Consider the following 15570-nt stretch of genomic DNA (forward strand, 5'->3'; position numbering starts at 1 on the left):
TAACCCAGGACAAGAAAGACTTGCTGGTAGGACATTGTATTCAAGCCTCCACAACTTCTGCATGTCACGCCAGAAATACTTTTGATTGGTTCTGCAAGGCCGATTTGTCTAAATCCAAATGTTTCCACGCATTTTTAGCAACAAAACCTGGGAGATTGCCTCAGTCTCTAGTTGAGCTAAGCATTTAGAGACTGACTACCGTGCACACACACACGCACACGCACACACACACACACACACACACACACACACACACACACACACACACACACACTCTGGAGGACAATCTTTTTAAATTATGTACAATGCAACAGGACCCCCTGAGCCCCTGGCAGGTGGGATGTTCAGGCAGAGAATGGGGGGCAGGAGGGATAATGCAGGGGATGGAGGAGAGGATTGGGGGGTTGGTGGGGGGTGCTAAACAGTGCTAAACGGATCCTCACTTCCAGGATCCCAGACTGTCAGCTGGAATAAGAACCCAATACATAACTCTGTGGCTGTGCTCCGAACCGCTCATCTCTCCTGGGCTGGGGGAGGAGCCCCACCCCCATACAACCCCTCAACCTTGGGGAGCGATGGAGGGCGGTGGCGGTGGCAGACCTACGTGTATATGCATGATGGCCGACACTGCCTTGACTTAATGTGTCAAAAGAGACACGTCTCGCACTCTTGAAATGAGAGGGAGAGAATGACTTTAGGGGTTTCTTTCTAACCAAATTGCTGAGTCAGTCTGGGAGGGCAGCGAGGAAAGTGGGAAATTCTATTTTGGCGGAAACTTTCGAAGAAGCTACATGTAGCTCGTGCTAGCTAGTGTTTCTACCCCCCCCCCCACACTGACTTATTCAGAAGCATTGCACACATACAAGCTTTACAGCTGAGATTCAGGATCTCAGATTATATTGTATTTATTATAAAGGGTAAGTATACCCCAGGAGGACTTCTGCCAAGAGTTTAAAAAAAATGGGAACACTGGGTTCCGTAGAGGGTGGTGTGAGGGTCAAAGCCTATCTCACACCCACTCGAGCTAGGGGGAACAGCCAATAGAAAACCACCACTCTGTAAAAGCGTTTTTTTGTTTTCTGTCTAAACCTATATACATTTTTGTCAAAAATATCATAGAAATGTGTTATTTCTTGAGACCCAAATATAACTGTTTTCAACTGGGAATAAAAAAGGGGTTGATATTGCAATTCACATTTTTTTTTCACTTTTTACACTTCTTCACGTCGCAAATCACAACATATCAGGAAAAATAATCCTTGTACGTGCCAACACACCCGCCAATAAAGCTCTTTCTGCTTGCAGAGCAGGACCAGCCTGACTTGGGTTAGTAACCGCCTGCCACGGGGAGCTGCTGTCTGTGCTCGGTTCATCCTAGGGTGCCAACAGATGGTTCTTGTAAGCAGAGTGAATCAACATCCAGCTGATCCGCCTTTCAAATGTCTTTTGGTTAAAGATATTAGCAGAGGAACTCTCCCACTAGAAGCCTCCTCCACCACACTCTGTTATTTTCCATAAATATCAGGGTTTTACTGTATATCTGACGCATGAGAGTTCACTTATGAATGTTGAAGTAATTCATCTTCCGAAAAACATGAAAAAAACCCTGTGAGCCTGAGTCTGTTTGTGTTTATTGGTCTTACACAAGTACCAAGTAGGTTTCAAATGGTTTTAACGTGGCCTTTTTTTCTTTCTTTTTTTATGTTTGTATCTTTGTATAAATATAAATATCACATATTCAAATCTCTAAGGCTTTTTCAGGGGAATCAGTCGGGAAGTGAAACAGACAGATCCATGCTGGGAAACTGCCAAGTGATTGGCCTCCAGGAGTCAGATCTCAGACACTCAGAAGATTTTATTCAGCAGCTCTTCGGGTAAGAAGTAATAGAGTTGAGGATATTAATCGAAAATGTCACCTCCAATTTATTAAGTCTCCAGTGGCGTACTTCTCAAGAGCATAGCCTCCTCCTCGGACTATAGTGTGGGGCGGTAATAAAGGCCCTGTCTATGCGGTATCAAAGAACTCAACAAAGGAACCAGATACCAAACAAACCCAAATGCAGAGTATCCTACAGTCTCTGATTCCCTACGCCAGCGTCACGTTTGATTTTACAGCATGGCCAAACGCAACGCAGACCACGTTCTTTTCAAACCAGCAGACCGTTGAATAAACCAACCAGAGAGTCGAGCACACACAGACGCTGAACCAAGGTTGTACTTTTTTTTTTCAACATTATAAATAACAGGGTTAACCGACCCAACACACGGAACCCAAAACCAGCCAGTCTTTTCGACATTATAAATAAGAAAGTCAACCATCCACACACACACACACACACACACACACACACACACACACACACACACACACACACACACACACACACACACACACACACACACACACACACACACACACACACACACATCTCATTTAGACCAACATAGATCAGTGCAAGAGGCATCGACCAGCATAGCCACACTTCTCCGTGGGTGAGGAAGAGAACAACGGGGGGGGTCCTACCGCTCTCTGTGTTCTCGTGCTCCGTGTCAGTCAGGGTCAGGTTGGAGTTGGCCCGGCTGGACAGGCAGGAGCTGCGGCCCGACTTGGGGTTCCCGCCGCCGCCGCCGCCGCCGCCACGGCCCCATAACCTGACGGCGTGCTCCGGGGACATGATGCCGTCCGTCTCCGTGTCGGCGTCCGAGCCCACGCTGACCGAGTAGTCCCGGTGCTGCAGGCCCAGCTCGCCGCGGTACCCCACCGCCGGCACGTGGGAGGGCAGGGCCTCGCCGAAGCCCAGGTCCCGCAGGGAGAAGTCTGCTCCTGGGTGCGGAGCGAGGGAGAGATATGAAACATCCGGAGGGTTGGTGGTTCAGCCCACTGACAGGCTTACTGCGTGGGCGGTACGCCTTGCAGCGACCGAGGTTAGATTCTGACCCTCGCTCATAGGCTATGGTGGGTGTGTGTCATTCCGTCTCGCGCTCTCAACCCACTTTCCTGTCTCACCACCGCCCTGACCGGAAAAAGGCACAAAACCCATGGAATATATGTAAAAAAATAAAAATAAAGATATGTGATATCCTGCAAACAGAACACATCCAACAGTGTTTGTTAACACACAAAAAATATTGTTTTGTGCTAAATATATAGTGTTCAACCTTTTGGACAATTTCTCTAATTGTAACCATGCCGTTTTACCATTTATTTTAATATCATATAGTCTTAAGAGTTACTAGATGCAAATGTGTTGATTTTGAACGGTTTAAGAGAGAGAAAGAGAAAGAGAGAGCGAGAGAGAGAGAGAGAATCAGAGAGAATGCAAACCCACCATCAGCCCTTCATAACATATAACCGAATACAATAAAAGGAATTTGTTGCAGGACAAAAAAATTAAGAGAAATGTTACCAGCCCTGAAATATTAAGAAGCCCTGCGGAATAAAATATGAAGATGAAGACGAATGCCAATAGGTGGGATACCTGCGTTAATTGTAGTGTTACTGAGAGGAGGACAGTACATTATGTATTCACAGTGAGTAAATGCTATTATTTCCAAATCACCACAACAGCTCATCTGGATACAGACAAAAAATAGAAGGGCGCATAATTAAAAACATTGTAGGAGAAATACGCGCCAAGCTCATTATTACAGAGCGGTTCACAGAGTTCAACACCAGACCTCAAACTTCCTCTGTCGTTAAATGCCACATTTAAAACCCGAGAGATGAGAGACCTGATCACTTAATGATGGCTGTTTTCAGATTTGTTATTTCATAATTTTTTCGTGACAGTTTCGTGTACAGATGCTTGTGGGGTATAAGAAACTGTGTTGTGTATCAAATGTGTTGTTTTAAATGGCAGACACGGGGTCGGTCTGAACACCTGTCTTATGAAACGCATTGCTTTGTTCTGTTTCTTTGTCTGTTTAGCTCACAGAGGAAAATCAATTGGTTGATCTATTTTTGAAAAACATATCTTTGTCAGGTTTATAGGCGCTGCAGCCCATGCACACATAAACTTGCATGCATGTACATGCACACACTCACAATACCTCCTCTCCTATTAAAGTAAACTTATTCCTTCAGGTTTGTTTACTTATCTGGTTTATTATTCCCGTCTGTAGCCATATCAACTTTATTTTGTGTGTGAAATAATCAATGTTGGTTTTTAGGTTAAAAGGTGTTTAATCAGTAGAATCACAGGGGGGGGGGTTCTGCTGTCTTCTTCACCTGCAGGAGAAAATCAATGAGCAACAACTTCATCTACTTATATAATTTCCTGCAAGTAACACAGTGACCCCTGATATCAGACGGACATCCAAGGAAATCTTCATCAAGGGTGCAGGATAGTCTAGTGATTAGGGTGGTTGTACATCCCAGCCCAAAGGTTCTAGGTTCAAACACCAATGCTCCCCCTTAAGTGAGATTCTGTGACTCCTACCTGCTTCTTCATGACATATATACAAGATAAATCAGCATAATATTGCTTGGGATAAAAGCATCTGCTAAATGACTAAATAGTAAACACAAAAGTGTGTAATAGGCTTGTAAATACAGCCGGTAAAAGCGGGCTAATGAATGTGTCCACTGTCTGTGTGCATGGGTACCACACAGTGGATGGCTATGATGTCAGCATGTACTAACCCGCATTGGAACAGAAACACAAAGTTGTTGGTTTCATCACAGAGACGGACGCAATAGAAGTCACATCGGGGCTTTATGTCTGAATTATTAAGGCGGGTATGTCTGAAGATCATATTTATTCAAAAGGCGGTTAGATAGCCTCTTAGACAAGAGTGCTCCCTCATCTTATAGCACAGCACCACATTATTCCTGCTGCTGCAGAGACCTGGATGGGTGAGCTATCATATAGATTACTTTCTTTTATTGTTATTGTTCTACCGATATGGCAGGGGGAATGGAAAGTTCTTCCTTTTAAGGTGCCTCAGATCTTGTTAAGTGGCCATACCATTCGTCGTATTAAAAGGTAAAAAGTTTCAGCGTGCTGATACAACCTGTTTAAGACTTCTAGTCATTACTTTGCCTGCTTCATTGAGACACTAAAAAACTCTTCTCAATCTCGCACATTTATTTATTCACTGAATATATTACAAAAGCCCCTTTTGTGCGGCTGAAATGAGAAGGAAATGGTATTAAGGTCGAATATGTAGAACAGACATTGTGGGTCTCCATGCCCTGGGTCTCTACACCCTGGGTCTCTACACCCTGGGTCTCTGTACCCATGGTCTCTACACCCTGGGTCTCTACACCCTGGGTCTCTACACCCTGGGTCTCTGTACCCATGGTCTCTACACCCTGGGTCTCTGTACCCATGGTCTCTACACCCTGGGTCTCTACACCCTGGGTCTCTACACCCTGGGTCTCTACACCCTGGGTCTCTGTACCCATGGTCTCTACACCCTGGGTCTCTACACCCTGGGTCTCTACACCCTGGGTCTCTACACCCTGGGTCTCTACACCCTGGGTCTCTACACCCTGGGTCTCTACACCAGTGATGTAATTAAGATTATGCCTCCAAACGTGTATTGCGATTTTTGGAGAGGTGCCGGTAAACTATGGTGGTGGCCGTAACTTGGAAACCTGGGGCCTACACCTGGAAGCAATTCAACAGAGAAGATTAATTAGGCTTAAGGAATAAGGTAAGGGTCAGGGTTTAGGTCAGTGTCACCGATGGTACAGGATCATCTATGAACTCACACCTTCTCTGTTGAACTTGTCCACCTTATGGTGGATTTAGGTAAGGGTCAGGGGTCAGGCTGAGGCTCTTCCAAGGGTTAGGGTCATCAAGGGGTCAAGGGGTCACCAAACAAACTCCTTACCTTCTCTGTTTAACGTGTCCACCTTGTGGTGGTTTTGGGCAAGGGTCAGGCATCAGCCTGAGGCTCTTCAAGGGTTAGGGTCATCAAGGGGTCAAGGGGTCACCGAAAAAAAACTCCTCACCTTCTCTGTTTAACGTGCCCACCTTGTGGTGGTTTTTGGGTCAGGGTCAGGGTCAGGCTAAGGCTCTCTCAGGGTTAGGGTCATCAAGGGGTCAAGGGTTCAAGGGCTCACCGGACAAAACCCTCACCTTGTCTGTTGAACTCGTCCACCTCGTGGTGGACCAGGTCCTTGACCCGAGTCCCGTAGGCCATGCGGGAGTCCTGGTCGAAGGCCTTCAGCGTCTCGCTGGAGCTGTAGGACTTGGCGTTGGTCTTGCCATCCTCGCTGTCTGCCGAGGAGCTGGTGTAGCGGCGCTCTGCGTCGCGCCGCGCGGTCAGAGAGCGGTAGGGCCGGCGCTCCTTCACTTCCATGGCGTCCTTCTCCGGTTCACAGCAGCTCACGACCGATCACTGTCCGCAGCGTCTCTGCAGGGGGAAGAGGGAACGCACGACGACGCTGAGCCATGCTAAATGGACTGCATTTATAAAGGGCCTATATCCAAAGCGCTTTGCAATATTGCCTGATATTCACACATTCATGCACGCACATCCGCACACCGACGGCGGCGTCAACCATGCAAGGCGACAGCCAGCTCGTCGGGAGCAGTTAGGGTTAGGTGCCTTGCTCAGGGACACCTCGACACTCACCTAGAAGGAGCCGGGGATCGAACTAGCAACCTTGCGGTTACCAGCCAACCCGCTCTACCTCCTAAGCAAATTACATACTCGTCACACGTTCCTGTGGTCGACCCGATGAGCTGCTGCTGCGATCAAGCATAACTTGTTCTACGGGGTGTTTAATGGGATATGTGTTGGTATGTGATGTGGATTTGCTTTTAATGTTTCCGATGTGAGGCCAAGCGCACATTTCCAGCCCAGGCTGGACAATAAAGTCTTATTCTGTTCTCTGGTCTCTCTCTCATCTCAAGGTTTCCTCCCTCTGGGTTTTGGGAGAGGTTCTCTGTGCCCCTTTGATGACTGAGGGTTTGGGGTTATGATACGATCAAATAAAATGTATTAATCCCCAGAAGGAAAACTAGACAGCAACACATATTCCTACATAGACAACAAGCATGACTGAGCAAGAATAACTGAGTGTTGAATAACGTGGCCTTTTGAAGACCTTTTAGACGGTAACTGCATGCATGAATTGAAATGACTTGACATGTTATTGTCAAACCATGTTGAACAAATTGAACAAGTTTTAAGAAGATTTTTAAAGTGCAATCATTAAATAGGGGCTTTTAGATGTTCTCGGTCAAACCTGCTCACAACATGAAACCATGCAGAGGTTCACCATTCTGCTTGGAGCCATGTATTCGAGAAAGAATTTAAATGCAAATGTGTGCGTGTGTGTTTGTGCCCCCATCACAGTCATGCCAGCGTGGGTCTGCCGCAAGAGAAAGAGGAAAGAGGGGAACCAGCAGGATTCGTTTTAATGAAATATGGCACAGAGAATCTCACTCATAAAGTTTACGACGCCAGGCCCCACAAATATTCCTGTTTTTATGTGCCTTGGAGAAACTCGCGGCTCAGATGCTGTCTGAATGGAGCCCATGTTCTCCCCTGAATAGAGAACGCACAAATCAATGGGATGCTTAAAAACGATTGGATATCAACACATTCAGGGCTGTACTGATCCAGAACACATGATTAAACTCAGATGAAGAAGATAATGATTAACCTAACCCAATTCCAAGTCAAAACTATACTGATAAACAAACATAATTTAATCAAGACTATATTGCACCAGAAAACAAGATTCCTGAAATGTTCATCCACTCAACGATTTGTAGTAACAAAATAAACATGGCTTTCCCATCTGCAACATACAAACGTAGGCGCCTTTTCCAAATCTGCGCTTTTATTGTGTTAGAATAATGCAAAATGTGGGTTGTACTTTGAGAAAACGATTTTTAGTAATTACACTTCTGAGTTTGAAATCGGTTGTTAGGTCTTCATGTCACTGAGCAAACAACCCATTGTAATGAATTGCATGTCTTTGTGATCCATTGAAATGGATTACCATACGTCAATGTGGACACCAACTCGATTCTGGGCACAAACACAGTTTATTGTCAGGCACAACAGAAGAGAAACAACGGCACAAAAACACAGAAACTTCACACTGTTGCAGCATCACCACACACACAGCGCTACGACCCATACACTGAGATGTACTTTTAAACAATGCCAGGACAAGCTGCGACCGCAATTCAGGGTATACACTATTGAAACAGAACTGATTAACAAAAAAAAAAATCCAACTGCCAATCCCTTGAACGAGGCTGCTCACACTAGATCTACTGGTGATGAATACTGTATGAGATTTCCACTGGACAAACCCCACTGTCAACAAGAGGCTACAGTGAACTAGAATTGGCCCTGGTTGGCAAGAAAAACAACTTTTCTTCTCCTTTTTTTGTCTTCCCCACTATTGTTTAGTGATCGTGTGTGTGTGTGTGGTGGGGGGGGAGGAGTCGGGGGAATAGGGGGGAACTCTTTTGTATGTATTGACAGCTGAAAAGATTCGGGTGATTAATGACTTCACCCTTCAATACTATGACCTCCGTCACGTCGGGGGTCTGGTTGGGGGTAGCAGGGGGCTGGCTGTGTTGGTGGTAGGGGGTGGGGGGGGGGTCTCCATTTTGTAATGGCGCGAGAGCACTTCAACTGCCGGAGAGATTTCAGAAACGGCTGGTAAAGGGGTTGTTTTTTTTTTCTTCTTTTTACCAACCTTTTACTTCAAGATTCTCGATGCTATGCAAATGTGAGAGGAGAGGAGAGTGTGTGGGGGGGGATGGCTTTTGTAACATTTCAATAACGTTCAGTAAAGTGCATTGTTTTGATTGTCCCTCCAAGAGGCTGGAGGCTGGCTGCCTGGTTGCTATCTCTCTCTCCTACACCCTTCATCCCCTTCGCCCTACCCCTTATTAATTGGCTCGCATGCTACCGGTTGTCGTTTCCAGACCCTGGGAAAGTCAGGGTTTTTTCAGGTGCTCTGCGGTTGTTGTTCTCGTTGCTGGGTGTGACAGATTATATGAAATTAAGAAAATAGGTCTCCCAAGTGACATAGCCTCAGCGCTAGCTAGCTGTCAGGAGTCTGTACACTAACGACGGAGCGGAAAAACTGTATAATAAGAAGATGTGTTTAACCTTCGCCCCCTCCCGAGGTAGGCTTGCTGAGCTTGTGCAGCTCCTGCAGTAGCCCTGCCTCTCTCATTAAAGGGGCAGTGACCCAAAAAATGTTGGTTATATACTTTGAAATGTGTCATGATGTTCAGCATAGTTATCTATGCAATTGTGTAACTGTTACTAAAATAACATCCAAATTTAAAGAAAAAAGAGTGTAAAATCCTTTGTTTTTGCCAGTTTCCGCCAGCCACTTTGTGAATGTTCTACTTTGTTCTGAACCCGCGTCGCTTTGGTTTTTTCGAAGAGCCTTTTGCGAGGCACTTCGACGTCACGACCGAAGGACACGGGCGGCGAGGTGTGGTGTGTGTTGGATCCCTGTCTGGGCAATGGTTAATGTTGAAGGCCGTGTACAAGAGTGGGTTAAGCTTCCTGGATGGAGTGTGGCTCATTTTATATATACAACATCGATCAGAGGGTTCTATCATGGTAATGGTTGTAACCATGGGAATAACACGTCCTATCATTCTCTGAACTCTAATTTTTTCAGAAAAAAAACACATGGTGTTCGAGTTGCTGGAACTGGGGCGGGTTCACATACCCTTTATCACACGGAACCCACTGCTGCGGTTAGAATCAAGCGCGAGATGTGCGTGTACATACATAAACATACACAGGTCCCAGTGGGCTCAAACCTGGAACCTTCTTGCTGTGAGAGATCTGAGCAAAACACGGTAACAATGCTCTACCCGAGATAAATAAATAAATAAAAATAAATATGGAAGCAATTGCTCAACAGGGGGTTCTGGTATAAATAGGCAGATGGACGAGTTCTGGTCTTATTATCATGCTTCACAGCTATCATTCCAAAGCTTTTATTTTTGTTCTTCCGTCTCCGGGGAGAGAGGGAGAGATAGAAAGAGAGAGAGAGAGAGAAACAGAGAGAACAGTGGCACATCGTTTTTTGTTTGTTTACGTTTTGTTTGTTGGCTTTTTTCACCGCTGTATTTTCCCCACCATCCATTTCCTTTTTCATCGGTTTTTACCTTCGGCAGAGAGAACATTCCTATACGTCTGGTGACAAATGAAGCCGACGGGAACTCACAAAAGTATCTGTATTGAATTTTCATCATGGCGCTTTCCCTCGAGAGGACCAAAGTGGGAGTCTGCGCTGAAACTGTGGGCGGGTAGGGGGGGGGGGGATCGGCGGGTTAAAAGAGGGGTACTTACGAAAACTTAATTAGAAATGTTCTGTGAAAAAGAGCAGTGCAGCTGAAAAACCGACTGATTACAATCTAGGCAAACTGTGATATGAATCGACTGCTTTCATTTCAAAGACAAAGACCTTCTCCTCTCTGCTAGCCGTCTGCTCGCTGGCAGAGAGAAGCTAACAGCGGATCCATGCAATGATACAAAATCAATCCTGGTCTGTTTGTAAAGACAAAGGAAATGATGGATCGTCTCTTCTCCTCCACAGCTAAAAGAGTTGCACACTCGTCATTTTTCAACTGCAGTATACAAATCGGTCCGGGGGAAGGAGGAGAAAGAAAGAAAAAAAAAGAAGGTCTATGGGATTCAAACAAATGTAGAGCAGCTGTGCGTTAAGCTTACAGGGCCACTAACGCGGGAGCTAACATTGACGCCAGCATCGACGCAGCCGCGCTGATAAAGCGACGGGACCAAGAGGCAGCGACGGGGTCCCTGAAGGGATGACAAAGTGGCCATCAGATAGAGCTATGGTAGCATCTCGCACAGAAAGGTCAGTGTTCAAATGTTTGAATAGACACGGACGTTTAACTTTTTTAGGCCTTTCCCGCCCCACGCCCTAGTGTGAATCCCTCATGAATGTTTCCTACAGACGTAGACGTCCTACCGGGGCGGATGGTTGGGACCATTAGCCTCGTGTCAGGGGTGGGTAAGCGATGAGTTCTAAATAGGTAGGGGGGCTTCCGGGTTACAATATATATGCAAATCTGTATGTGTTATCCATCAAACTATTAGCATTGTGCTGAGGGGTGCTATTCAACTGTGGGGCTACGTAAATCTTAGCCCTGGTGTGGTGGTGTGGAAGTGATTCTCCATTAGGGCGTGCGTCATGCTGCTCTTAACACTCCAACACGGACGTTTTAGGGAGCGACTGCAGCACCAAATCACACTCTGAGCGGCTGACAGCTAAACATTTCAACACGCATTTTGACATTACCTTCAAACACAAAAGTGTGTTTGACACTAATTTGCAATTGGTTAAGGGGTGTCAATTATGTGATTAGAGGTTGTGTGTACGCGTGTGAGTGTGTGTGTGTGTGTGTGTGTGTGTGTGTGTGTGTGCACACGCATGTGTGTGTAAAATCAGTGCAAGGGTCCTGCTTGCTGTAATTATACTGCAGTGTATTTAAAAAATATTCATCATTCAGCAGTTAAATAGCCTATATTGCGCAGTACCTGAAAGAGATGGCGGTAATGACACGCTCTGAGCTAACCCTATGATTAGCGGTTAGATGCTTTCAAACAAGATGCCGGCCTGCATTATTAAAACACATCTAAACCCAAATCTAAACTGAATCTAAATAGAGCTATAAATAGGAGGAGCACATACTGTCCCCATACACACTCACAAACACTGTCCCTGTGTGTGTGTGGGTGTGTGTGTGTCTGTGTGTGAGTGTGTGTGTGTGTGCGCATGCATACGTGCACGTGCATGCATGCGTAAGTGCATGTGCATGTGTGTATAGGGGTGTGCATGCTTGTGTGTGTGTGTGTGTGTGTGTGTGTGTGTGAACATGTGCAATGTGGGCCCCATATCGAGAACATTGTCTCCAGGGCCTTTTGTGGGCCAAGGAAAGCTTCACATGGCGCCCACTTTACTCTCCTTTCTTGGAGAAATCCTTCACATTCCCGCTGCTCCGTGGTGAAAGCCTCTCTATGGTCAACAGAAAGGTGTGTGCTCCAGCCGGAAGAAAGGGCCCCAGGGGTACATGGGGCAGGGGGAAAGGCTGGGGTGGAGGTGATGGTGGTGGGGTGGGTTGTGGAGAGGCTTGCCAAACACATCAATTCAGCTCGTCTAACAGTGGAGCAGTGGAAGGGTGAGTGGTGGTGGTAGTGGTGGTGATGGATGGAGGTGGTAGGGGTCGTAGTGTTGGTGCGGAGGTGGGGGTGAAGGTGCTAGTGGCTGTGGGGATTGTGGATGGGGTGGAATGCTGGGTAGGTGGTGGGGTGGTGTGGTGATGGATGGAGGTGGAGGGGGTGGTGGTTGGGTTGGAGTGGTATAACAGTGAGGTTGAGGGGGCTCAAGAGGGGGGGGTGTTGGCCGCCTCCTTTTGGGATCAAACGTGCACCTTCCAGTGGTACATAAAACAGATGGTTTAAAAGGCCTTAACATAAACAAAAGCAGCCTGGAGCTATGCTGCAGCACTCCCCCCCCGCTACCACTCAGTCGGGCAGAGACTCAAGGTTGGGCTGCTGGTGAGGGGAGGATGCTGAGGGGAGGATTGAGTGAACGGACTGGGGAGAGGACTGGGTGTAAGGGGAGGCATCCAGGACTCGATATATTAGATGACCAGCATCAGCCAGCCTTTTCACTTCCGGCTTCCTGAGCTACACACCTGACCTTGCACAGGCACTGTGTGCAAACCGTTAGCGGGAACACAACGCAGCGATCTCAGAGGCCGTCATTTATCCGTTAACAACACCGCGCCGACAACCACGATAAATCCACCCAAGCGTAGTAGGGGATGGGGTGAGAGAGAGGTGGGGGGGGCTACAGACAGTGGAGAGCAAGCATCCCGCGCAAAGTGACACGCACAAACCTGAATTTATTGAAATTAATTATTTAGCAGCAGTTGGCGGTTTTCAGAAATGTTGTGCAATGGCTCAAAGTGAAATAAATAAACCCAGTAAAATTCAGACGTCCGCATAATAATAGAGTGCCCCTCCCGCTCGGCGGCCAATAGAAACCCGGGATGGTTGATGGTAACGAAGGTTACGCTGGTGGACGCGTCGCCTACATCATTAATGTGCGATTAATGTCTTCTATCCTTCAGTGACCAGGCCTAAACCTGAAATATACTGATCTATAATCCTCACTTTAGAGGGAAACCAACTGTAAAAGAAAAAAATTGCTAAGCAATTATCCATAACCCATAATGCATAGCGCTGGGCAGGCCAGCCAACCGGACCAGGGGTTGGCTGTGAGGTAATGTGAGGAGGTCGTATTGGTGGTCCTCTGAAGTTGATTATGAAAAAATACACTGTTAATGATAATGGCTTGGTCTTTAAAGGAGAACTAAACCCCCTGACACCGCCTTTACATTATGCTTTCAGTTCTAGTTAATTCTGCCGCTGGGCTTATATGTAATCTCCTTTTCAATTCAGTTTCAGTCGTGGATAAGTGCGCCTAAGAACAGGTGTCTCGCATCAACACCTTATCAGCAGGTGACCGGGTAGTCACATAAGCCAATACCGGGCTATGCATACAATAGCATGTAGCCTTTGAGAAGGAGAAAGTTTACTATTGCCAACGAATGCACCAAGTGCAGAGGTTGGGGTTTGGTTCTCGTTTGAACAACTTACCATCTCCCACCATCATCAGATTGTGACCATACAGTCCATACAGAAAATACTACATTAGCTCACCCATTAGATCTACCTAGCTTGAATATGTGAATCAACACTGAACACAGCAGGTTGTTGGCTATTGGGTATGAGGTGCACATTCTGTGGCTCGGATTGAAGACACACTCGGTTGAATATCTCATTCAAATATTTCATATATTTACACATCATCAAATGGAAATTACTTTTTCCAACTTGGTAGCACATTTCCCCAGACATGGTTCACCTATTCATCAAAACATGTTCCAAAACACATATATTCAGTTTATAATTTTTCCTTAAAGTTACAATGCAATCACTCTAACTCAACCGCTTCAACAATCATGTACGGTACGACTTTGAAATCATCCAATATGATCGGTCGCTAAGATTTCATCCGGCCCTAATTTCCTGCACGACCCGGGTATACAATACAGTACATCACGTGTTCATGTCATGCTAGAGAGAGAAAGAGAGCCTGTTTGTTTGCCGGCTTCCACATTTCCACAGATGGTTTTCTGCTGCACGGTCTCCTGTGTGTTGTTGTTGTTTTGGTTCCCTCCAAGTTCATTTGAGCTAGGCTAATCTTCTCAGGCCTGGAGCTAGTTAAAGTCTAAGCGATGCCTCGCCAATGAAAAGAGGAACAAACGTCAAGCAGATGACAATTACAAACATGGAGCCGGGTACTAATGAATAACCAGTTGGCTGTTTTCTGGCAAGCTGGAGCGTTGACCCAACAAAATCCAACATATAAAGTCACTGGGGATGCCTGAAGGTGATTGGAAGCTAGTGTACACCTGATGTCCACTGTTGTAGAAAATTACTTTTTGGGGTAACTGTAGTACAATACAGTACGTCTATTTAGCTTTTTTTCACGCTATAATCATTATTGACGTTCTGTGTAACAAATTGCATTTTCTCTGAACAAAAAACAAACAGTCCTAATAGAAAGGTTGCATCGCTGCAGTCAATTGCTCTCGTGCAGCAAGAAAAAATTCAATGCAAAGATGTGTTGTGTCAGAGGGTAGAGAGGACTAAGTGGTTCGGGGATTAACTTCCAGCCAAAAGGTTTATGGTTCATACTTTAATGTCGGAAAAATGAATTACATGTATTGAAAGAATTTCCACCAACATCAAAAATAGCTCTGCGCCAACATTTGCGCCTGCTAAATAACCATAAAACCTAAATGATCATTACCAAGACTTCTACCATACATACTAGTATGTTCCAATATCGCCAGTAGTCCAATAATGCTAGGTCCTACCACAACTTTTTGAATAATGTCTTGTTCTTTACTTTTACTGTGTCAAATATGGCTGTAATGTAATGATTCTACATTTGACCACCGTGGCGAGGTCTTACCAGTCTATCAACAATAGTGGTTCACACACTGTAATGGAGGCTCCCTTTTTGTGTGAGGTATTTAAATATCAGAGGGCTACACTGATGACATACTTTGATAAAAAATTAACGGAGGTGAGTTTCTTGAAGGTTGCGTTAATTAAAAGCAGACATCGCTATTAAATAACGGCAATTAGCACCATGATGCTACAGTCAATCCTGTTCTGTTGTAATATGTAATGTAATCTCTCAAATGCTTCCATTCAAAAAGCTCTTTTTGCTGCTCTCATTAAGGAAAAATTGTTTCTTCAAAGATAAAACATGTCTAAAAAGTAAAAATTTGAAAAACATGAAAACGTTTTGGATTATAAGATTATATCAAAACAAATCAATCACACACAAGTTTTGCAACACCTCTGCACTTCTTTAGCGTTAATTATCTGCAACTTTGGATGAAGTAACTAATGCGGTGATCTTGTAGCGAAGGTGTGAACATTCATTGCGGCTCTTACAGGAACAACACGCAGGCAGTCTGCTGCCCTGGGCACATTAAGACAGACAGCCGCAGC

General features: G+C 45.6%; 1 protein-coding gene across 1 annotated transcript in view; it reads right to left on the minus strand.

Moving 5' to 3' along the window:
- The window catches only part of tenm4 (teneurin transmembrane protein 4), a gene marked incomplete at both ends in the record, with an annotated part of 141580 nt that extends 135271 nt beyond the window's left edge, over positions 1-6309 (minus strand). Inside the window, 3 exon segments of the mRNA XM_084466371.1 lie at positions 2525-2824; positions 5239-5502; positions 6087-6309. Coding sequence (XP_084322497.1) covers positions 2525-2824; positions 5239-5502; positions 6087-6309 — 787 coding nt within the window.
- Between the last annotated feature and the right edge of the window lie 9261 nt (positions 6310-15570).

Source organism: Micromesistius poutassou (genome assembly GCF_964030765.1).
Source record: "Micromesistius poutassou genome assembly, chromosome: 4".
NCBI classification, from domain to species: domain Eukaryota; kingdom Metazoa; phylum Chordata; class Actinopteri; order Gadiformes; family Gadidae; genus Micromesistius; species Micromesistius poutassou.